This window comes from Cebus imitator, unplaced genomic scaffold, assembly GCF_001604975.1.
Source record: "Cebus imitator isolate Cc_AM_T3 unplaced genomic scaffold, Cebus_imitator-1.0 Scaffold49, whole genome shotgun sequence".
Classification (NCBI taxonomy): Eukaryota; Metazoa; Chordata; class Mammalia; order Primates; family Cebidae; genus Cebus; species Cebus imitator.
This window is the reverse complement of record NW_016107364.1, coordinates 8,411,791-8,437,291: the sequence shown is the minus strand read 5'-3', so window position 1 is coordinate 8,437,291 and position 25,501 is coordinate 8,411,791. Positions and strand designations below refer to the sequence as shown.

Below are 25,501 nucleotides of genomic sequence, written 5' to 3'. Positions count from 1 at the left end.
AAGGAAGGAAGGAAGGAAGGAAGGAAAAGAAAGAAAGAAAGAGAAAGAAAGAAAGAAAGAAAGAAAGAAAGAAAGAAAGAAAGAAAGAAAGAAAGAAAGAAAGAAAGAAAGAGAGAGAAAGAAAGAAAGAAGGAAAGAAAGAAAGAGAAAGAAAGAAAGAAAAAGAGAGAGAGAGAGAAAGGGAGAGAGAAAGAAAGAAAGAAAAAAAGCAAAGCAAGCAGGCGAACAACAGTCACTAGTTGATTTTAGAAAGATAATTTTACAAATGAAATCAGGATTAATTCTGACCTACATGTGAGTAGCAGATTATCAGTTTGTGGAACCAAGGATCATGAAATCACTTGAAATTTACTGAGAAAAGATCCACTAATAAGGAAAGTAAGCTTTTCAAAACACTCACGTCTATTAATTAAAAACCAACAACAATACGATATTGGCTATAACATAGAGAAACAGATACCCTTCAGAGACCAATCTAATGGAGATGGCCTCCCTCTGCCAACCTTTGTTTCCTCTCCCAAGAACCAAGCTCTGTTCATGTGAGGTAAACTCTTTCCTGCTAGTGCAAAGGCTGTTCGCACTCTGCCTGGACTACACCTGCCAGCTCTGTCGACCACAGCTATACTTCCAAAGCATCCGAGAACGGCCTGAATTATAGATGCTAATGGTGTGGCACCCTCACCACAGGACAAACATCATGCTGGGGAGTTGTGTGCTCATGTCAGGAACGCATCACCCTTCAGGGAGGTGTACTCCTCCAAACAGATTAGCTGCAGAGGGACAGGAAACATGCTGAGCTCCCGGGCACCATATCTGCTGAAACAGCTCATCTGAATTCAGTCTGCCCAGGAAACACATCTACAAGGAGGTCTGCTATTCTCTCATTTGTTGTACTTTATCAGGAAAATGATAGGCTATAGATTTGATGTTTCTCGATGTCTTGAAAAAGAATCTCTGATCTCTTTAGGAATCAAAGATAGCTACATATCCTCTCCTCAAAAAAATGCACATGCACACAAACATTTCCCTCCAAGTTCTCTTGTCTCGTGGCTGGTTCATCTCAATCTCCGAGGCTGGTTCTCCTTCTCCTTGCTCATCTCTATGCGGTGTGGCCAGGGGAGCAATCTATGAGCCATTTCTCCCTCATGGGCCTGTCTCCTCAGCTTCAAATACCATCTACACTGACAACTCCCAAATGTGTGTGTGTAAATTCTGGATCTGTTTAGAAGACACAACCTACAGAATTCACTGTCAAGTCAAGATACAAGAGAAACAGAAGAAAGGAGGAATAAAGTCCAGTAATACCCAAGACGAAGTCATGAAGGAAACATGGGAAAACATTTATCACACGCAAAAATAGTACAAAATCCCAAACTTGACATTAGCAAATAAATACATGTTGAATAAATAAAAGTGTGAATAAATATCAGGAGGCTCACAGGAATCTGAATCCATCTATGTGATATAAGAAATGGCTGGAATTTACAACCATTCCAGTCTGGTGAAATGAACTGCCTACATGCCATTTCTCCTCAAACATCAATCCTAGTGACACAGACCCAAACCCTGGTCTTCATACACAAACCAGCTCCCCCGAGGGCTCCCTCTTCAGGTGATGGTAATTTCATCCTCCTAGCTGCTCAGGTCAAAATCCTAGCAGTCATTAATGCTTCTGATCTTGACTTGCAATGAATCCTATAGGTTATGCCTTCCAAACAGATCCAGAACACACAGGCATTTCTTTTTCTTTCTTTTCTTTTCTTTTTTTTTTTTGAGACAGGGTCTCATTCTTTCACCTAGGTTAGAGTGCAATGGCATAATCTTGGCTCACTGCAACCTCTGCCTCCTGGGTTCAAGCAATTCTCCCACCTTGGCCTCCAGAGTAGTCGGGACATAAAGATGCATGCCACCATGCCTGGCTAACTTTTGTATTTTTAGTAGAGATGGGGTTTCACCCCATGTTGGCCAGACTGGTCTCAAACTCCTGACCTCAAATGATCCACCCACCACGCCCTCCCAAAGTTACAAGCATGAAGCCATCGCGCGAGGCCATGTACAGACATTCCATACATCAGGAATGACTCTGCAAAAAGCTCTCACGTGGCCCCCACACGGCCTCTTCCGCCTTCCCGTTCTCCATGGCCCACTGTCACATCTTATCTACCATGCAGTTCACTTGTTCGTTTTGCTTATTAACTCTTCCTACTAGACTGTCAACTTCATGACAACTGAGTTGGATTCTTTTGTTTTGCTAATTCAGTCTTAGTGCTTGGAACATAACATGTCTTTAATGAATGAATGGATGAATGACACAATGTTAAAAGTCCAGTAATGCCCGAGCAGATGTCATGAAGGAAACATGAGAAAATATTAATCGCACTTAAAAATAACACAAAATCCCAAATTAGACCTTGGCAAATAAATATATGTTGAATAAATGAAAGTGTGAATAAAATATCAGGAAAGTCACAGATATCTGAGGCCCATCTGTGTGCATACTCGGGATCCCTGGAACCCCATCCCAAACAAGGAACCACTGTTCATATACATATGTGTGTAGGTGTGTATCTGTATATGTACACACACACACACACATTTTTTTTAAAAAAATCAGAAACAAACCTGAACATGTAACACCTGAATCTAAAATAAAAGTTGATTTTTTTTCTTTTGGGAGGGCACAGAGTCTCCACTCCATCACCCAGGCTGGAGTGCAATGGTGCAATCTTGGCTTACTACAACCTCCACCTCCCAGGTTCAAGCAATTCTCAAGTCCCAGCCTCCCAAATAGCTGGAATTACAGGTATGTACCACCATGTCTGGCTAAAATTAAAATTATTAAAAAAAAAAAAAAATCAGTGATAGGGTTTTGCTAGGTTGGTCTTGAATTCCTAAGCTCAAGTGTTCCAACCACCTTGGCCTCCCAAGTAGCTGGGATTACAGGGGCCCACCACTGTATCTGGCTCTCTAATATATTTTTGCAATTTGCAAATTCATGAAGACCTCAGTGTATCATCCTTATGAAGGAATCTAATGCATAAGGATACTGGTTCAAGATACTTACATTATGTGTTTAATATTAGCAAAACCTATGCATTTAAAAAAATCTTAAGAGCATTCATTTCAGGTAATGTAGCTTATCAGTTTTCAAGAGTGACTGTAAAGTAAATGAGGTGCAGTTTTTGCTTCGGAGGCTCTGGAATAAAAATGTCCTAGAGTTTAAAAAGTTTTTTTAAGCATACTATAAATATATATAATTTATATATATATATATATATATATATATATCTATATATATATATATATATATCTCAACATACTATAAAGCCAAGACTATCTCTATAAAAAACCACACTCATATTCTAATTTTTATGACATACATGCTCATCCTTCATTGTGTAAGAATATATTCATTTTATTCACTATGGGTGTAGATGCCGTAGTGTGAGCTGGGCAGGAGTCTGTCTATTCCCCAGCATCTCCCAAGTGTCCAGTGTGGTACACTGTGCACAGAGGGTGCTCGGTACGTACTGCTGAGCCAGCGGATGGACGCAGCTAAGAAGCTGTCTTTCTAATTGTGCTGTATCCTGGCACACAGGTTGTTATATATAAAGCACATGAAGAGTCTTGGAGTAAAAGGCATAATATAGATTTAAGTAATTTCTGACAATGTAATAATAATGACTTAAAGCAGTCAACTTTAGACAGGAAGCTACAGCAGAGTACTTCAAACAGACAAACTGAAGACTGCTTCATTCAAATCCTGGCCCACTCACTTACTTGCTGTAAAAATTTTGGCAAGGTAATCTCCTTTGTCTCAGATCCTTTATTTACAGAATATGGATGACAATGGAACTGTTCAAATAGTTTTGAGAGAATGCAATTGCAAAGCCCTTGGAGCAGGGCAGGCGCACAGCAGCATCCATCGCGGGGAGCCAGCAGTACCCCAGGCTGGTCTGTGCAGACAACTACCTGTAAGAGCGCCTGCTCTGGTCCTCGCTGTCCTCTAGAAATTGGGAACCTTGCGTCTGTAGGTCCAGCTCCTCCTGGGATGACTCCTGAATCAAGCGAGTTGTCTAAAATTTAAGAGAAGTATAAAGCAAACTACTTGAATATCTGAGAATCTTAGTAAGAGATGCCTCTTTCATTTGCTCTGTTCTTACTGACAGTGAATAAAATCCCACCTTCAGAAAGTATAATATGATGTCTCCTCTTGTCACATGAACCAGAGGGTGAGAAAGACATGTTCTCCAGATCCCCAAGAATGGTACCACACATACATAAAGCAGTCATGCTAACCCCATACCTTCCTGACAGCGGCACTATAACTCATGCTACCACAGCAAGGACGAAACAAAAATCTGGTCAATGTTTTCTAATCACTCTGTGTTACATCCATGCTCACCCCGGGCAGAGGGTAAGCTCCACTGACTTTCAGAAGGCCGGGACAGTCACAGGACAGACTGCGAACAGTGGAGTCATCCATTCCTGTGCAGCAACTGAATGTTGCTATAAGCAAGGGCCTGTGTCTCATTTGTTTACCTGACTTCCAAAACCAACTGAGATAAAACTACAATCACAGAACTGGGTTTGCACAGTTTTATTTAGAGAGCTCTGGAGTGAAGTCAGCTGCTAAGAAGTACATTCTCCGCTTCCCAGATTCAGCAACTGCTGCCAGTTAGGTAGTTTCTAGCTATGAGAAAAATGTTCTGAAATTTTCCAGCCCTACCACTTGGGCAAAGCTACCAATGATGGATTTTAAGAAGGGATAACAATTGGTCAATCATTTCTCATCACTATTAAGCAATTTCCAAAATCAGAAAAACGAAAACCAAAACCAAAATTAAAGTGTCTCTAACTAGGAGTATGAGATAAAATTTTAAATGATGCATTTAAATATATTTAAATGTCGGCATTCATTATATTTTCCTTCTAACATGTTTAAAAGCCCACAAATAAAAATGTTTAGGCTTTGTGCCTAAAGCAACATAGTATCTTTCAATGTGTTATTACATAACACTCTAGTAAATTATTGGCTTTTAATCACAAATGCAAAGCCACACCATGGCACTGAAACCTTTAAGTAGAATTAAAATGTTTTAAGGAAAAAGAAAACCCTATGTACTAAACACTGAGGATTTCATAGGTAATGCAGTAACCTTAATGTTACAAGAAGTGAGCATGCCTCCTAAAATTTCCCTTAAGGAAACTTTCAATCATCACAGTGAGGAATAAAATAGCACCTGCTAAATACTGCCACATACGCACCCCTCTGTCCATACTCACTACACTCATCCCATCAGAGCTGGGTGCCTGCAGCAAGCTCTGCTGGTGGAAGCTCGTGGAGAGGGCCTGAGACTCAAGTGTGCTGGAATCCTGTAGCTGCTGGACAGGTGGAAACTGAGGCTGCTGATGGTATGTATCAGTCACTGTAAAACCTGAAATAAATTAGAAAACGGGAGTTCTACAAAAAAATATTAAAGTTACATTAAAATGCTAAAAAAAAGGGAGGTTTATAAATTTAACATGTCTAAAGGGGCCTTTCTATTGCGTGAATTAGAATCAGGACTAGCTGTTATTAGCAGGCTCTAACATTGTTTGCTAACAGGCAGGAGGCTCTGCTTAGCAGACATCACGCAGTGGAGGCTTTACAGCACCAGCCACAGACATCCAGCCACCATGAAGTTCCAATTTCTACTTAGCCACCTTTTCTTGGCTGGAAACTACGTGTGGAATGGCTGCAAAGGTCACCTTCCAGAAGACTTGAGCAGACCACAAAATAGTATGCATCAATAAAAAAAAAAATCTACAACGCATGCAAAAAGTTATTTGGTTTGAAACCATACATTTTAGAAGAGCCTTAAGAGAAAACACTTAAGGTTGTAAAATTAAATTCAATTGAGGTACAGCTCACTTACAAATTTCACTGAAAACCCGCCACTGACCTTGGGGCAGCCCTGCTGGTTCGAAGGACTGCTGCGCAGGGGTCTGCTCTTCAAACTGCTCTATGGGCCCTCGCAGAGGGTCCTGTGGAGCCACAAACCCATCTAGGGATGAGATGCCAAAAAGGGGGACTCAGACATTTGTTCCACATCTGCAAATCTATCCAAAAGTACCCTTTAGCAAGTTTTCAAATATCAGACTCCTCATTTTGAAAAGAAAATAGGGAGATAATTTATGTATGTATATGCTTAAAGCATTCTCTTTGCATTTCTAGAATATCATCCCTGAAAGCCTTTACAGTCTGTCCAAAAACTTAGACATTGTTCCTTTAAGCAATATTCTAAAATGGTATTACATTACATAATTGTTTACAACCTTTTTGGGTGTGCATGGTTGCAGGTACCATGCAGGAAAAGTGTATAATCCTATCTAGAGACTAAATACATTTGAGACAACCATAAAACAAAACAGTAAACTGGTCGGCACATTGTTTGGTGACGCGCCTGTGTGAAAGAAGCAGCCTGTGCCCGAGGGAAGCCTGCTATGTCGCTCATCACACAGTCTACAGTTGACCTGACATTGTTTTTTTGTAGTCAAACTTTACTGATGAAAGAAGCAATGTGCTGCTTTATATTCTGGTTCAGGAGCTTAATCTCACTGCCGACCAGTCACCAACAGTTCACTGATCCACATTAGTCTTTGAATCTACACTGAGTGCACTTAATAGAACACTAAAGATCATACGGTTTATACTTGAAAGATGTTCACAATATATTGGGGATATAAGCAGATTACAAAATAGTATGCACTGCAAGATCCTATTTGTATAACTCTTTTTTCTTTTGGAGACAGAGTCTCACTCACCCTGTTGTCCAGGTTGAAGTGCAATGGTGTCAACTCAGCTCACCACAACCTCAGCCTCCCAGGTTCAAGCAATTCTCCTGCCTCAGCCTCCTAAGTAGCTAGGATTACAGGTGTGAACCACCACACCCAGCTGATTTTTGTATTTTTAGTGGAGATAGGGTTTCACCATGGCCAGGCTAGTCTTGAACTCCTGACCTCAAGTGATCTGCCTGCTTTGGCCTCCCAAAGTGCTGGGATTACAGGTGTGAACCACCGCACCCAGCCTTATTTGTATAGTTCTATATGCACATCAAACACACACACACACACACACACACACACACACACACACTCCTGCATATTTGTATGGAAAAAAATTGGAAGCGTCTATATCAAAATAAGGACAATAGATTTTGCTGTAGTCTTAAGATTTCAAATACTTCCTAACAAGATTTCAAATATTTCCTAACAAGAAGTCCAATCACTTTGTGTTTTTGTTTTTAAAAAAAGACCTTGACCTAAGAAAGTTAATACAATTGAAGAGTAAAAATCTAATTGAAAAGTAACAATCTAATTTAAGAGCATGTGGAATGATATAAATACTGAATAAATATTTTAAATGATAAAATACTGAATTCAATCTCTGTCTCACACACAGCACATATTGTTTTAAAAGTCAGCAGTGGGAGACACCGATGGACTGCAATGAGCAGGAAAGGCTGCAAAACTCCGTCAGGATCACTTTTACCTTCATCTGCTTCCAGAGGCTGATCTGCCAACTGCTGGCCCAGCCCTGCTTCCTCTGTGCCCACCACATGCTGAGGCTCCAGGTCTAGCATGGCCTCGGCGTTCGCTGCCACCACCTCCGCTGTCTGCGGCAGCTCGTCGCTCTCGATCTCCACTTGCATCTGAGTGGAGGCCTGCATGCTCTGCTGGTCCACAGTGCTGGTGTCTATCGAGGCTGCCTGCTGATGCTGTTGGAGCTGCTGGGCAAGTTCATATCTTCAGAAAAATTAACAGTTCATCAGATTAGATGCTGTCAAAGGTTACTTGTGTGGGATACTACAGTGAGAAATGTCATTGGTTAAATAACATTTTTTATTAATGATTTCATCTTGAAGTCCTGATGGCAATTCAGGTAGAAACTGAACACCATTAGTAACTCTGAAGGGAATTCGTTTGCCTTATCTTTAAGTGCTTCCACCAGCTACAAGACACCAGGCACAGAGGGAGGATGAAGGACAACACCCACCCAAATGCCTAACAGCTTAAAAACATTAAAAAGATGTCACGTGTTTAAAAGTAAAACTCTCCCAACTCAAGTTCTGCAATGAGTCTTTGTCTTCAGAAAAATAATTGTACTAAGATGACACCTTTATAGACTGATCTAAATATGACAACACATGTGGTGCACAAACAGAGAGGGTCCAGCCTCATCACCTGCTGTCTCACGGCCCGGGCCACAGGCATTTTATTGGACCAATGATCCAAATGTTGCTTGCAGGAACATTTACATTCACAAAGTGCATCCAGTACATATTCATCAAAGTCAACAATTTCTCTTTCAAGGAAAAGATGAACAATGAATTCAGCATTGAATTGAATACTTGTAAAAAAAGAAAAAAAACTCACACAATCAACTGGCTAACAGGAGGAGTAATGCAAAGAATATTTAAGACAAAGAGTTGGTTGGGTGTGGTGGCTCACATCTGTAATCCCAGCACTTTGTGAGGCCGAGGTGGGCAGATCACCTGAGGTCAGGAGTTCAAGGCCAGCATGGCCAACAAGGTAAAACACCATCTCTACTAAAAATACAAAAATTAGCCAGGTGTGGTGGCACACGCCTATAGTCCCAGCTACTCAAGAGGCTGAGGCAGGAGAAATCGCTTGAACCCAGGAGGTGGAGGCTGCAGTGAGCCAAGACTGTGCCACGGTACTCCAGCCTGAGACAGAGTCTTGCTCTGTTGCCTAAACAAAAAACACAAAAAAACAAAGGGCCGCCTGGTCCTCTCTTCTGCCTCTGCATACAAGCTGTGTCACGGGCTCTGCTCCAGTGTCTTAGGAATCTACCTACTCAAAATTTCATTCTCAGTTCCAAACAAAATATTCCCTCTTTTCTGATGTCCAAAATAGAAAATTCATAACGACTTTTACTGTGGAAGGGAGAACAAAAATGTCTCACATAATAGAAAAGTGTCAGAATATGCTTGCCCACACCTCCACTGTGATGCTCCCACACAGCAGTGCAGTGGCGGCAGGGGCTGCAGAAGCCACTCTACCCTAAGAACACGTGTTTCACATGCTAACTGATGGAGGCTTGTTTTCTGTTTGTTTCCTTGGTTCTCTGTTTTTTCCCATAAATGTTACTATAGTAACTAACCTTCTTTACCTATCTTTAGTATATGTGGTATTTTGGGAATTCCCAACAATTCAAACAAAGGAATGAAACACTGGCTAGCTGCTCTCCTTATAGGCAGATTATACAATCTGTAAAAGCAAAGCACTGCAACTCTGCAGTGACGGGCTGATCTGCTCAGTGTCTCCTCAAAGCTGTACACCGATCTCTTGCACGTGTCCCTTGAAACTAATGACAAACAAGGGCCACGCAATACGCCACTTAATAAATGTCACCCCACAATTACATCATTGGTCACTAGGTCCAGAAACAAGGGCCTGAAAACCCATATTCCCAATACTGCCACAAAAAGTACACTGGAAAAAGCTGGTTTCCTGACTGAAAAAGATTTGATTTAACATTCCACTGAGCAAGTGAGTGCCCAAGTTCCATTCATCTTAGCACAGTAAGCTCTTAGGCCAACTGGGGACCCATCATCCTCCCACAGTGAACAGAAACACAAACATCCTCAACATCAATGTGCCCCTGAGCTCCCCAGTTCCCAAACACGTGCAGTGCCCTGCACAGGATACCCTCCACACAATGCAGTGAAGTATAACTGGACATGCAATTGACAGAGTCCATTATACACCACCAGCACACTCCCTAGGTGGTCTCAAGCAGCAGATAAATATCTGGGCTAAACAATCAATGATGCTGAAATCAAAAATGTCAATTCTGTTAAGGGTGCTTAGGCATTCAGGTCAATAGTATCAAAAAACACTATCGCAGTTAACTTATTCTAATATTTAGGGTTTTGCTTTGTAGGGAACATCCAGGCAGACATATCTGGGTTAAAATGCTGTCTGAAAGCAAATGTCCCAGGGCAGATGGTTTAGGCCTTGTGACTCACTTTCACATCTCCTAGGCTGTGGTCACCCTACCCAGCTTTTACAGTACCACACAGAATTCTGTGGCTTCACAGAAATACTCATCCAATAGGCCCCAGCACTAGTCAGAAATGTATCTCTTCTAGATTACAACCACGTAGAGATGAGCTAGCCTTCCAATCATGTGAAAATATAAGCTAGGCTGAATGAAGAGTTTATGGCATATCTAAAATATGTGTTCTTTAAAGTCAACAACACAGAATAATTACCATTCAGATTTGCTGAAGACATGCCTAGAAATCACAGGATCCTCTAAGATTCTCTTTTCTGAAATACTAGCTGACTATACTAGACACAGTCTAGCATATCATCTGATTATCAACTAACAGCTTTAAAAGAGAGCTTACAAAGCATCGAGCACAATAGAAACTACTTCATTTTTAAATTAAAAATCAAAATGTTAATGCTTCAGTCTATGGCTCCCATTAGATCCTCAGACACTAATACTTAAGTTTTTTGAACCCATATACTACAAGCTAGAAATAACAATGTAAGAATCAAAGACAATTATTTCCTAAAAACACTCCCTACCGTCTTCTGGGAATTATAAAGATGATAAAAAGTACCAACAGAATTACACCCACCTGTGGGTTTTCATGTGCTTTTTGCAATTTAGCGAAGTCTTAAATGTTTTTTGGCAATAGGGACACATATAGGGACGAAGGTCGTTGTGGATACCCATGTGTCGCCGTAAGCTGCCACCAGTAGTGAAAGCCCCATTACATATCAGACACTTGAAAGATTTCAGTCCCGTGTGTGTTCGGACATGCGCTTTGAGCACGCCTGCAGAAACAAAGCCTCTTCCACACTGAGAACATTTAAAAGGTTTTTCACCTGTATGGGATCTTAAAAAAACACACATTTTAATGAGTAAGTTTCTTATCCTTGTGTAATGCTTTGTGACTAGAATGCACTCTTGCATTTCACTCCACTTGATCATCACATCTTTTACAGCTAAGCAGCAATGCCATGGCTCTCCACATTTTACAAACGAGGAAGCCTGAGACTCAGAGTGCTTAAGCGAGCTGCCTGAAGTCACATGACAGAGATGAAGCTAGACGCCAAGGCTTTTTCTAAGTTCTATACTTTTTTCATGATATCACACTGAACCTCATGATTAAGGTTCAACTTCCCTTTCACTGTGGCTAGCACTCAGAATTAATCTAAACTCTGATAAATATATGTGAAAAACATAAACAGAAGTCTAATAAAGTAAACCAAATACTTTGATATTTCTTGGAAATTGCAAGCAGTGAAATTTAATGGGCATACACATAAAATCCAGTGGCAATTTCTGGGAAAAATAGTTTAGTCAAGACATTAAGGAATAAAAATATTAATTACCAATAAATATTTTGGAGTCAAATGTGACATCTTAAATACCAAAGGCTAATACTACCATCCTAAGTCATCAGGTCACCAAGTCAGTTTAATGATACTAAATTTCCATCTGTGAATCTGTTACCTTACCTGATATGTTGTTTAAGGTGGCAAGATTTTTTATATGCACGATGACAGTAAAAACACTTGTATGGTCTATCTGCTTCATTTACAAAATTATTATTAAAATAGCTTTGGAAGAACTGGTTTTTTGGAATGGGCTGGATAAGACCTACAAACCAAAAGAAAAGCAGACATAATTCACTGTCAAGGCTAGTAATAAAATTAAATGTCACAAGGCATATGTTTTACCCAGAAGATGAAAATTCTGGTAAGTTAGATTCTAATGTTGCAACTACGTTATTTTAATTGTGTTAGAAACTGGCTATTCAAAGAATACCTATGGGAAAACATAAATTAATATGTGTACAACATTATAAATTAATATAAACATTATAAACTAATATATATCAATGTTCCTCATTTTTCAACATGAGAAATATCTAGTCACAATTACTTCCCTTGATGTCACAGCCAATTTGTAATGAACTTCTACATTTACTTTCTATATGGGCATTTGTTGACATGGAATTTACACAACTATGTCCGCAATTCAGGTTAAGCAGGGTTTAAATACCTTGTTTCTTCAGTATGAATACTGCACACTAGGTACTATAATAAACTCAAAACCAAAGTGATTCTAACATGATCTTTTGTTCTAAAATGGTTAGCGTTTTCACGGATATCACCAAAGATAGCACTAAAGATGTCTGTGAAAATGCTAACCATTTTAGAACAAAAGATATCCTTTGTTAGTAACCATAAAGATATCTTTTGTTATTTGTATATTTACAAATAACAAAATTACTAACTTAAATATTTCAGGTTTTATATACATTTACTAAATAACGAATTCCTTCTGGTCAACCAGCTAATAAATATGACTTGATCAATCTACTGCATTATATCAGCAATTCAGGACCAACTTAGGGGTACACTTTTGAATTCCTTAAAGTCCCTTAGAATGCTAACAGGAAGAGGTACGAAATCAGTCCTCCATCAGCCTTGGGCCGCTCCTCCTCCTCCACAGACAAGGAGGCACTGGCCAAGACTCTGTCCTCTGCCCACATTTCTCCACTCCCAGTCCTCTCTCCTCCCTCAGTTGTACCTTAACTTCTATGCAATGATTAGCATGACGCACCTCTTAACACACTTGAGAAATATCTTCTCTCCTGACTTTCCACAAAAATAGATTCCATTTCAGTTTTTTCCCCTAAAACCTACTTCTCCCAGCTTTCCTAGTTGCAAGCCTGGAACAGTCTTCTCCTGGTCTCCAAGGCTGGGGAGCCCCATGCCTCAGAGAGCTCCCTTCCCTGTCTTGTACCAGTCCTGATGATCAACACTGCTCCAATGTCTCTTAACTTGAATCTTCCCTTCTTTTTCCACTGCCACCAATCTCAAATCATAGCAAAAACAATTACAAAGCTGGAGGGCATTTGACAGTCCCACCAATTTCACCTAGTTCATTATGAGACTTAAGGAAATTCACCTATGATTCCTGATGTTTGCATCAGAACCTTTCCTATTTTTCAAAAAGTATTCAGAACGCTCCCTTGTGATTTGTATATGTAATCCACACAGCACAAGCCTTTTCTCATCTCACAAGCCTTCTCTCTCCAGGCCACTCTGACACCTCCTTGTGCTTGACAGCACAGCCTCACTTTTTCCTCACAACTCGTCCTGCTCAAAAGAGAAAACTGTGGGCTGGGCACATGGCTCACGCCTGTAATCCCAGCACTTCAGGAGGCCAAGGTGGGTGATCACCTGAGGTCAGGAGTTCAAGACCAGCCTAGCCAACACAGGGAAACCCCATCTCTACTTAAAAAAAAAAAAAAATACAAAAATTAGCCAGTTGTGGTGGCACACACCTGTAGTCCCAGCTACTCGCGAAGCTAAGGCAGGAGAATCACTTGAACCTGGGAGAGAGATTGCAGTAAGCCAAGATCGTGCCACTGTACTCTAGCCTAGGTGACAGAGTGACTCCATCTCAAGAAATGAAAAAAAGAAAGAGAAAATGCAGGCATCCAGCATACAACTACCACCTTCCCCAGGATACACATGCTGTGACATGCAGACTGAATGCCATGCGTGGTTCTGAAAAACAGTGATGGCTAACCCTGGACTCAGGTGTTCTCTCTGTCAAGGAGTCCCCTAGACTTATATGTGTCCCTATTGCCAAAAACATTTAAGACCTCACTAGCTAGCTTGCTCAATGAACATTCAGTTATTCTTGTAACACTGGCAGAAAAACATCTAGTTTACTAAAGTAAGCTATGATCCCAATGGTAGTTTACTGAAGTGCCTTCTGCAGCACACCATCAAGTATTTAACTGCTACGACTGTCTGGCATGGAACTCAACACCCCATCCGCCATGTCCCTCTGTTTCCTTACGCTCTTGCTGTGCCCTGGATCTCCCATCTCTGCATCTTATTTCCACTTCTGTGCCAGTCACTGCTTGTCCCCATGTCTTTTCCCCATTCTACCAGGCTTTCAGCTTCTTGCGCCTGGAACTTCCATCGTAATCACTGACATAGGTCTGAGCCCACCTGCCACCTGCGGTTAAGAGGATACATAAATATGACTGAAGAAACTGACCCCTGTTCTCAGTGTGTAGGGAATTAAGAGAATGAAAGAAGAATGCACAAATTCAAACCAAGGTCATTTATTTATCATCTTATGGTCAACATTTATCGGACACCCATGTGTTTAGGAAACTATGTTAGGTTCTTAGAAGAATTACCCTGAAAGGTGAACAGAAAACTAATATGACTATTTTTCAAAATGGCAACTAAAAAGAGTGATGCTTTTGGTCACTATTAACTAAGCTTACAAAACTTCATATTTCAAATGCCCATCTCAGAGGGGCTCTGTGGTGATGCATAACAGCAACTACTGTAATATTAGACACAATCATTTAGAATTTTATACAGATAGCTTCAATAACTATTAGCATAAAGTTAATTAAAATTATAAACTCCAACTAATATTTAATAAGCCATTTTCTTGCTCTTGTTAAACTTAATGGAATGAATTTTAAAATAAAAATAAAAATTTTAAAAACTCGGCTGGGCATGGTGGCTCAATAACAGATAACCAAAGCCTGGCTCACATCAAAGAAAATATATTTCAAATATTTATGCTAAGCAAAATGAAAAAATGGTGACATTATTTATATAAGGTCATATAATATACAAAAATAGTTAAAACAGATATGTCATATATATGATTTTAAAATCCAGAAGGAGCTCCAGATCAGAATATTATAATTACATGTCTCCAATATTTCTTCAGACTGCACATTGAAAATTTAGTTCCTTAGCTTGAAGGAACAAGCATAACAAAGAGAATATCTAGTGAAATGCAATCGCTACAATGTCATAAAATATGTAATAACCAAGTTCCATAAAGACTAACAGTGCTTCACACCGAGATATAATTATTACACTCTCTGAAAATCACAGTGTGCTCTTCCATAATTCTGTGCTCAGCAGGACTATGGAAGTGGCTGCGGAAAGAAGTGAATTGTAGATGAAACACAACCCTAGTCTATAAGTCAGAAGACCCAGATTCTAGGCCCACCATGAACACAAGCCAGCTGTATGACCCACAAGCAAAGTCATCAATTCTCTCTAGACCCTAGTTGTTACATCCACAAAAATGAAGAACAGGGAATGCAGGAAAGTTTTGGAAGGAAAATTTTTTAGTTCCCATGTAACTCTATAAGTTTCTAAAAATTTATGACCAAATGTACCATACCATGCAAAAGTGCTTCCTTAATAATCAGAGAATGAATTACTTGGTATAGTATTTTTAATGTATTCTAATGCTGTTTAAAAGAACAGTCTTAGTGTAAAACATATTGCATTTTGAGTAACTACACTGAACTGGAAGATCTCATCTCCCAACTAAGTCAAATAACTAAGTATTCTATGCTAAAACCTCTTCTTATCATGTTTTTTATCAAACTCTGTCCCCCAAAGGTTATGACAGCCAAGTCTTTTCTGTAACCTCTAAGGAGTCCAGAGTCTGAGAGAAGAGATGAACACAAATAAAAATAACAAAAACATTAAGCATAAGACATAGTTACAATATTTTACAATTTACAGTATGAAGCTCCCTCTAGGAATCATTTCCCTCATGTGTCCCAGTCAGCCTAAACCAAAGAAGTCAACTTCCACTATCTGGTTTAAGACAGAAGCATCTGTGAAGTCAATAAGTAAAATATATCCCATTTTAACCCTGAAAAATTTCTGAGAAGTCAAGACTCTAACTCAACTGAAGATTCATAAACTTGAAGTCAAGAAGCTCATGGGTGTATAACTTGATTATGGCAACCTGAAAAAAGAAACTGGTCTGTTGTTTCATTTTTGAGCAACCAAAACTAGACAAGGATATCAAAGTATTCTAAGCTATTATGGGGTTTTTGATCCCAATCTATGCTCAAAAACAATTAAATATAATAATAATTACAGTTCCTAGAAAGTTTAGTACAATTCATATATAAAATTATCAGACTTTTTTTTTTTTGAGACAGTTTCGCTCTTGTTGCCCAGGCTGGAGGGCAGTGGCACAATCTTGGATCACTGCAACCTCTGCCTCCTGAGTTCAAGCCATTCTCCTGCCTCAGCCTCTTGAGTAGCTGGGATTACAGGTGCCTGCAACCACGCCTGGCTAATTTTTGTATCTGTAGTAGAAATGGGGTTTTGCCATGTTGGCCAGGCTGGTCTCAAACTCCTGACCTCAAGTGATCCGCCCACCTTGGCCTTCCAAAGTGCTAGGATCACAGGCGTGAGCCACCATGCCCAGTCAGGCTGGTATTTTGGAGAAGATAATCTTTTACTATCTTGTCAATTTTTTGTGTATTTTGGAGTATTCTATTTCTTTTACAGTCAGTTCTGCCAAGTATATTTTTCTAGAAAAGATTCATTTGATCAAAATTTTCAAATATATTAGCAAAAAGTTGTAGAGTATTTGCAAACAATTGTTACCTCATTTGTATCTGTTGCTTACAACTTCTTTCTCATTCCTAATGTTTCCTCACATTTATTAGTGGCCAATCATCTATTATTCTGTACATTTTTTTGTCTTCTATCTTCAATTCCATTATATGTATGAATTCATGGGTCCCCAAGCCCCAGGCCACCTGTTAGGAACTGGGCCAGGCAGCAGAAGGTGAGCAGCAGGTGAGTGAGCTTTACCCCCTGAGCTCTGCCTCCTGTCAGATCAGCAGCACATTAGACTCTCATAGGAGAGGAGGCTCTATTGTGAATCGTGATTCTCATAGGAGTGCGAACCCTATTGTGAACTGTGCATGTGAGAGATCTAGGTTGCACGCCCCTTCTGAGAATCTAATGTCTGATGATCTGAGTAGAACAGCTTTACCCTGAAACCATTCCCCCACCCAACCCCCACTCTGTGGAAAAATTGTCTTCTGCAAAACTAGTCCCTGATGACAAAAAGGTTGGGAACTGCTATATTAATTCCTTTCTGCTACTTTCGTTTAATTTTCCTAGTTTTTGAGTTAAATATTTTACTTATTTTCAATCTGTCTTATTTTCTAATAATACTCAAAAGTCTTCATTTTTCCTAGGACAGCTTTGGTCCATCCAATCTGTTTACATAATACTCAACATCTGTAGTATGCAGTGTCTGTTTTGAGTCCTTCTTTTCATGTAATAAAATTTTGGATGGTTATTTTATATAAGTTTTTCAGTTAACTATAATCAAAGATTGTATCCTGTATAAAATCAACTTCTGAGAATTTATTGAAAATTTTCTGTACCCTAGAATGTGATCAACTTCTGTTTCATGCATATTTAAAAGTGTGTAATTTAAGGCAAAAGATTATATAAAGCTATTAAGTAACACCTTTCATATGTGTGCTCGAATCTCCTTCAGTTTAGTGTGTTTGTTTAAATTGACCTAATTAAGGATATTTCACTACACTTGAGAATTTGAGCATTTCCTCCTTCTTCAAATTCTTTTTGGTTTCTATATTTTGATGTTAAACTCTTAGATTCACACAAGTTTATAGCTGTTGATCATCTTATTGGGGGCCCCTTATTTATAACAATCTAAAATCTCTCTGTACACTATGTTTTAGAATAAAGGAATTATATTTTGTTTACTATGCTTACAGATTGAATTATCTTTCCTAGGAAAGTAGTGAAATATAGAAACTGCATAAAAATATAAATTCACATACAGAGTTTAATTAAATGCTATGGTCTCAATGTTTGTGATCCCCCAAAATTCATGTAGTAAAAGGTAGGACCTTTGGGAGGACATAGCCAGAAGGCACCATCTATGAGGAGGAGAGACCTCACAAGACACTGAATCTGCTAGCACCATGATCTCAGACTTCCCAGCCTCTAAAACTGTGAGAAGTAAACTTCTAGTATTTATAAACTACTCAGTCAGTGGTATTTTGTATTCAGGAGCTCAAACAAACTAAAGCAATGAGGTTTCTTAAAATTTTTTTTTCCTGGGATTGGTGCAAAAGTAGGGCTTTTTAAAATTTTGTTCTAGTACTGACAGAAATAATTTTTCTGAAGATTCTAACAAGCAGTGTTTTCTTTCTAGATTAACAAAATCATAGTTTGGGTTGGTTATAATAACATTGAATCTAAAAAAAACTTATAAGCAGGCAGAATTTTCTTCTCCTTTTTAATCCAAAGATTAAAGTAGCCCAAATAACACAAAGAACCTGAAGATGAAAAGAACAACGTGCACTGTATGTTTCACATAAAAACCACTTGTCACCTTTGGTGGTTCCATTAAGGCAGCAATGTTTCTTCAATGAGGACTTTTACACACTGTTTTCACTTACACATTATTTGTCTCTTAAAAAACAATTTGAGTAGCAGTTTGGATACAATTAGGATTTTAATCTTGATTGTAAACATGCTAGCCCATAAAGCAAAACAAGGCTGAACACAGATCTCCTTAATACTATGCCTAAAAAACTATTTAACTACATAGACCATAATTTGCATACACAATTCATGAAACAGCAAAGAAAAGAGTGCTGGATAAATTGTAACCACTCCCTGCAACCCCTCTTACCTAAGTCAGTTATGAGGATCGGTTCCTGCAAAGGAATATCAGGGACTGGAGCGTTCGTCTTGCCAACACGAACCTTTGCAGGTTTTCGCTGGTGCCTCATTTTCCTTAATTCCGTATGTTTAAAGTGGGAAGCAATGTGAGTCTTCCTATGGCCTGAGGTTCGAAATTTTTTGTCACAGTGAGGACAAGCAAAAGGTCTAACTCCTAATAAAAATAAAATCACATTTTAGAATTATTTCAAGAAATTACATCTCAACAGCAAATGCCAACATAAAATGTTAGTGTTTCCAATACTGATTTGAACCTTCAATTTAATAGGCCAGGCTTATAATTTCATGGATACTGTAAATTATTTTCCCTTGTTTGCATAGAGTGCATATTATAGATATGAAGGCATGTAATAAGAGTATTTTAAGTATATTAAAAAAAGAACATTTTGTATTTTTAGGACAAGGTCTTAAATTGTAAAATATGGATATTCAAACAACTAGTACTTCTTAAAAATTCTACAGTATGTAAGGATGCTGTCTCTCTCAAGTCCTCTTCTGGAAAGTGGCTTAAGGACACCAGCCTCCAGGGCTGCTGCTGGGATTACGTAAGCTAATGTTTAAACAGCACTTAGTAATGTCTCACATTTTGCAAACAAACAATGAAGAGTAGTTGCTACTGATTGTGAACTATGATAATAACAGTACTAACATCCTCTTAATAATCCTCTTACTACTGTGCCCCACTTCTAAAGAATATTTCCTTGTTTTATAATTTTATTAGCAAATGAAAACGTAAACTTCAAAGAAAGGCATACAACAAAACTGAGTAAGTTCAGCTTTGTCAAACACTTATCCACAGGGTCAGCCCAGCAGAGGATCCCTGAGGGAATTTGGGAGATACTGCCAATGAGTACAGGGTTTCTTTGAGAGGGGAAGCAGTGATAAAAATGTTCCAAAATCAGACAGTGATGTGGGCTTCACAATTCCAAACTGTATACATTAAAAGGGTAAATATTATAATATGTAAATTACATCTCAATAAATATATCATTTAAAAAAATTTGGAGCGCCATAATGAAAGATTTCACCCCTTCATACTGATTAGAAAGCCTCAGTACAAACAGGTCCCTGATCCTCCCCCCTGGCCTAGCTAAAGCCTTCAGATCTTCCCAGATCATATGAAGACTACGCATTGTGTCCTCAGAAAGGCTCACTCAGCCTAAATATAAATCTGATCCGGACAGAAGTCTCTTTTCACTCTCTGCAATTCTACGTTCATTTTTAAGTGTTGCTTGTTTTTCATGCCTCCCCCAGCATATCCTTAGCTCCATGGAGATCCAGGTTGCACCTGTTTTCTTTACCTGTAGATGCCTCATGCCCACCCTACAGAAAAGACTCAACAAGTGCTGATGAAAAGACGGAAACACATCCTCCAAGTATTCAATTATTGCTCTCCCAGGTGCTGTGACTCAATCTCTTCTCAGCACCTGTGTGCAGTACTGTATGCAGTACCTATTGGCAGTGGGTGTGTGTGCCACTGTTTGGTACCATGTGTGGTACCTGTGTGCAGTACTGTATGTAGTAACTACTGGCAGTGCCTGTGTGTGTCACTGTGTTTGGTACCATGTGTGGTACCTGTGTGTGGTACTGTGTGTGGGACTGTGTTTAGTACTGTGTGCAGTACTGTGTTTCGTACTGTATGCACTACTTATGTGCAGTACTCTGGTACTGTGTACAGCACCTGTATGTAGTACTGTGTTTGATACTGTGTGTGATGCCTGTGTCCAGTACTGTTTAATAATGTGTGTAGTACCTATGTACAGTACCTGTGCGCAATACTGTGCTTGGTACCTAAGTGCAGTACTGGGTGTGTGGTACTATGTCCAGTGCTGTATGTGGTACTGTACGCAGTCCCTATGCGCAGCAGTTGTGTGTGGTACTGTGTTTAGTACTGTATGCTGTACTATGTTTGGTATTCTATGCACTACTTGTGTGCAGTACTGTGTGAGATGCCTATATGCAGTACTGTGTTTAGTACTGTGCATAATGCCTGTGTGCCGTGCTGTTCAGTACTGTATGTGGTACCTGTGCACAGTACTGTGTTTGGTACTGTGTCCAGTACCAGTGGGCAGTACTGTTCGGTACCTGTGTAGTACTATGTTTGGTACTGTGTTTGGTACCTAAGTGCAGCACTGTGTGTGGTGCAGTGTGTGGTCACTGTGGACAGTACATGTGTGCAGTACCATGTTGGGTATTGTGCAGTACCTGTGGGCAGTACTGTTTGGTACCTGTGGGCAGTACTGTGTTTAGTACCTAAGAGTAGTACTGTGTACGGTACCATGTGTGGTACTGTATACAGTCCCTGTGGGCAGTACTCATGGGGTACTGGGTGTGTGGTACTATGTTTAGTACTGTGTTGAATACCGTATGTAGTACTGTTTGGTACTATGTGCAGTACCTGTGTGCAGTACCTGTGCATGATACCGTGTACAGTGCTAGTGGTCAGGACCTATGTGGGTGCAGCACTGTGGGCCACACTTGTGTGCAGTACCTGTATACCGTACTGTTTGGTACTGTGTGTGGTCCCTGTGGGCAGTGCCTGAGTGCAGCTCTACAGGCCATACCTGTGTGCAGTACTGTGTTTGGTACTATGCATGATGCCTGTGTGCAGTACTTGTGTTCAGTACTGCATTTGGTACTGTGCTTGGTGCCTGTGCACAGTACCTGTGATTGGTACCTTGTGTGGTCCCTGTGGGCAGTGTCTGTGTGGGTGCAGCACTGCAGGCTGTACTTGTGTGTGGTACTGTGTTTGGTACCTGTGTATGGTACCTGAATTTGGTACTGAGTTTGATACCTGTGTGCAGTACCTGTGTTTGGTACTATGTGTGGTTCCTGTGACCAGTGCCCATGTGGTTGCAGCACTGCAGGCCATACTTGTGTGTGATACCTGTGTGTAGTCTCTGTGGGCAGTGCCAGGGTGGGTACAGCACTGTAGGCTACACCCGTGTGCAGTACTGTGTTCAGTATTATGTATGGTGCTGTGTGCAGTCCCTGTGGGCAGTACTTGTGTGCAGTACTGATACATGATGCTGTGTTGGGTACTGCGTGCAGTACCTGTAGGTAGTACTTGTGCAGTACCTGTGTACAGTGCTGTGTTGGGTACTGTGTGTGATATCTGTGTTTGGTAACTGTGTGCAGTCCCTATGGGCAGTGCCTCTGTGGGTGCAGCTCTGTAGGCCACACCTATGGTGTGGGTGGTATTTTGTGCAGTGGGCAGTACTTTGTGCAGTCTCTGTGGCAATACTTGTGTAGGCAGTACTTGTGTGCAGTACCCGTGCACAGTGCTGTGCACAGGTACTGTGTGCAGTATCTGTGTTTGGTACCTTTGTGCAGTAGGCTGTGCAGTCCCTGTGGGCAGTGGCTGTGTGGATGCGGCACTGCAGGCCACACCTACGGTGTGGGCAGCACTTGTGTGCAGTACCTGCGCGCGTATTGTGTGCCGTACTTGTGGTTGGTACCTGTGCGCCGTACTGTGTGGGCCCCCATGGCCAGTAGCCGTGTGGACGCAGCCCTCAGGTCGTACCTGTGTGCAGGCGGATGTGCACCTTGAGGCTGCCCGAGGTGGAGAAACTCTTCATGCAGTACTGGCACTTGAACGCCTTGATGCCGGTGTGCGTCTTGATGTGGGCCGTCAGCGTGCTTTTCACGGCGAAGGCACGGAAGCACTGCGGGCACTTAAAGGGCTTCTCGTGGGTGTGGATGCGAATGTGGCGCACCAGGTCGCTGGGCTTGCGGAACTCCTTGGCGCAGTAGGGACACACGTGCCATCGCACGCCGTTCTCCTCCCGGATGGAGCCTGCGGAGGGAGAGGACACGTATCACTCGGCCTGAACGCCACGCCCAGTGTCCTGGCCAGGGCCCCCCGCGGTCCCTATAGAAAGCTGCGCCTATGATCAGTTATGCGAAAGCTTGCAATTCCCAGGATGGCTGACGTTATCAAGGGCTATGAGTTAATCTTGCTGAAACCCCTAACAGTTGGGGAAAACACAATTCAGTCTCTGAGAAAGTACGCCCACTGAAAAAGGGATTGATTCTGTAGGTCCAGCGGCACCTCGGCTCCCCCTTAATGAGAAGGAAAGCAGATGGGATCGAATAACCCCATGCTTAATGCAAGGGACCGGAAGAGAAGAAGTGACACTGGAATAAGTATTTATTGGGCCTACTGGATATCGCCAATAAAAAAATATAAATGCAAATAATTAAAAATGGTAAATTCATATGCAATGAAAGGCAATTTGTAAATAGTTAAGACAAATAGTATATATCAATTCCTGATAAAATGTAAGTGGATCTGTCTCCTGTATTATTCAATTCTGAATCAAGTTAAAACTATTTCTAATAGAAGAAAAATCACAAATTGATGGAAATATAGTAAGTACATCTGTCCCTCCCTTTTCAGTAGAAAACAGTGCCAAGACCCGAGGGGATGCCTGAAACCCCAGATAGTAGGGAAAACTACCTATACTACGTTTTTCTACCTGATAACCAAGCCAGCTACTGAGTGGCTAATGCAGCAGCGTGAGTGCATGGGACACAAAGGGATGACCTGCATCCCTCTCATCCCTCTCGGTATGGAGCAGGATAGCACAAGGTGAAATGGTAAGCAGTTTACAACTTAAGAATTGTTTATTTCTAAAATTTTCCATTTAATATTTTTGAGAATTTGGTTGACTGCAGGTAACTAAAACTTAGAATCACTTTATTTTTTAAATTTTTGATTAGATTTATTCATCTGAAATTAAGGTGACATGTACGTACTATACAGATAACTCAAATAAAGAATCCACATGAAATCGAAAGACTTTGGCCATGTTAACGAAATTCACCAGAACATTTTAACTAAAATTTACTTAACTGTGTCAGAAAAAAGTTGTTTTTTTAAAGAGAAAGAAAACCTCTGTTTCCTTCTCTGTTATCACTAAATATAAGAAATTCTCCACATATGCAAGTAAATCTATAAAGGTAGAAAATGTATTTCCTCGAATACAATATTCTTCGCAAGAATAATTCACGTAAAAAAGAAAGGGGCCCGGTGCAAAGGGGCTGGGTGTGGTGGCTCACCCCTGTAATCCCAGCACTTTTGGAGGCTGAGGCAAGTGGATCATCTGAGGTCGGGAGATCGAGACCAGCCCGGCCAACATGGAGAAACCCCGTCTCTACTAAAAATACAAAATTAGTCGGGCCGTGGTGGCGTATGCCTGATAACACAGCTACTCAGGAGGCCGAGTCAAAAGTATTGCTTGAACTGGAGAGGCGGAGGTTGTGGTGATCCAAGATTACTCCACTGCAGCCTAGGCAGTAGAGACGGGTTACTCCATGTTGGCCAGGCTGGTCTCGATCTCCCGACCTCAGGTGATCCACTTGCCTCAGCCTCCAAAAGTGCTGGGATTACAGGGGTGAGCCACTACACCCGGCCCCTTTGCATCCGGCCCCTTTCTTTTTTACGTGAATTATTCTTGCAAAGAATATTGTATTCGAGGAAATACATTTTCTACCTTTATAGATTACTTTTGTAACAAGAGCAAAACTCCATCTCAAAAAAAAGCAAAGAAAAGGAAAAGGAAAAAAAGAAAGGTGGGCAGGGCACGGTGGCTCATGCCTATAATCCCAGCATTCTGGGAGGTCAAGGCGGACAGATAGCTTGAGCTCAAGAGTTCGAGACCAGCCTGGGCAACATGGCAAAACTCTGTCTCTGCAGAAAAAGTTTTAAAACAATAAGCTGGGTATGCTGATGCCTGCCTGTGGTTCCAGCTACTTGGGAGGCTGAGGTAGAAGGATGGCTTGACCCAGGACACGGGAGTTGTGGTGGGCTATGACTGTACCACTGCACTCCAGCCTTGGCAACAGGGCCAGACCCTATTTCAAAAAAAAAAAAAGAAAGAAAGGAAAAAAGAATGAAAAATGATTTAAACAATGACAGAACAGAAATAAAAACAAAGGCACAGACACAAATCACAGGGGTAAAAATGGAGAAGGAAATAAGGGAACTGGTTTTAAAATGAGAGACATTTATTTTGTGGTGATAGTGCACATTTTAAAGACATCTAAAATTTAAGACTGCTTAAAACAAATAGGTAAAAATTAATTCAGAAATATGCATAGTTACCTAAAGGCCTTATCATGACAAATCAAAAATGCAAGGTATAAAAGGGTATAAGAGACTATAATATCTACTAGTGAAAATTAGGACGCCATTCCCAAGCAATCAGATTTTTTCCAAACCAAAATAAAACTACATCTCTTATGCAGGGTGACATAATCTAAATCTGCACCAGGTTCTAATATCTGGGAATAGACTAGAACAGAGACTACGAACTGGAAGTCCTGAAGCTGTCTCCAAATCTGGCCTCCATATGTTTTGCTTCACCCACACAATGTTAAAAAAGGAAGTGGAATCCAGATTTCCAACTCTGACAAATGAAAAGATCTGGAAAGCCAGATCTGCAATCCCACATGGCAAGCTTCCCTGGAGTTAGCCAATAGCTTTTCTCTTCAAATATATTAACAAATGTAGGGGGAAAAGGATATATATACATCTTCAACATGAAAAGGTATTTGCTACAACTCAACGTGTAGTCTTAAAAAAGGTCTAAAAACAGGAAAAAGTGAATAAAACATATCTCAATACAACAATCAACTTAATAGAAAAATATATTAAAGTCAAGGAAAAAAGTTCACTATGACTGCCATAATTTATAGTGGCCTAGAGATACTAGTCAATGACATTAGACAAGATAAAGCAATAGACAGTATAAACTAGAAATGACAGTCATTATTTTCAAATAATATTACCACATAATCTAAAAAACCTAGACACTCAGAAAGATACCCGTTTTAATACAAGAAACTCAATACTTTTCCTATTTACAAAAAA

General features: G+C 40.4%; 1 protein-coding gene across 1 annotated transcript in view; it reads right to left on the bottom strand.

Moving 5' to 3' along the window:
• Window positions 1–25,501, bottom strand: part of ZNF236 (zinc finger protein 236) — a 159,739-nt gene that overhangs the window by 52,725 nt on the left and 81,513 nt on the right. Inside the window, exons 9-16 of the mRNA XM_037738147.1 lie at window positions 22,151–22,423; window positions 18,578–18,781; window positions 11,542–11,683; window positions 10,656–10,916; window positions 7,535–7,788; window positions 5,946–6,047; window positions 5,287–5,438; window positions 3,973–4,076 (exon numbers count right to left, since the gene is read on the bottom strand). Coding sequence (XP_037594075.1) covers window positions 3,973–4,076; window positions 5,287–5,438; window positions 5,946–6,047; window positions 7,535–7,788; window positions 10,656–10,916; window positions 11,542–11,683; window positions 18,578–18,781; window positions 22,151–22,423 — 1,492 coding nt within the window. The remainder of the gene's footprint in view (window positions 1–3,972; window positions 4,077–5,286; window positions 5,439–5,945; window positions 6,048–7,534; window positions 7,789–10,655; window positions 10,917–11,541; window positions 11,684–18,577; window positions 18,782–22,150; window positions 22,424–25,501) is intronic.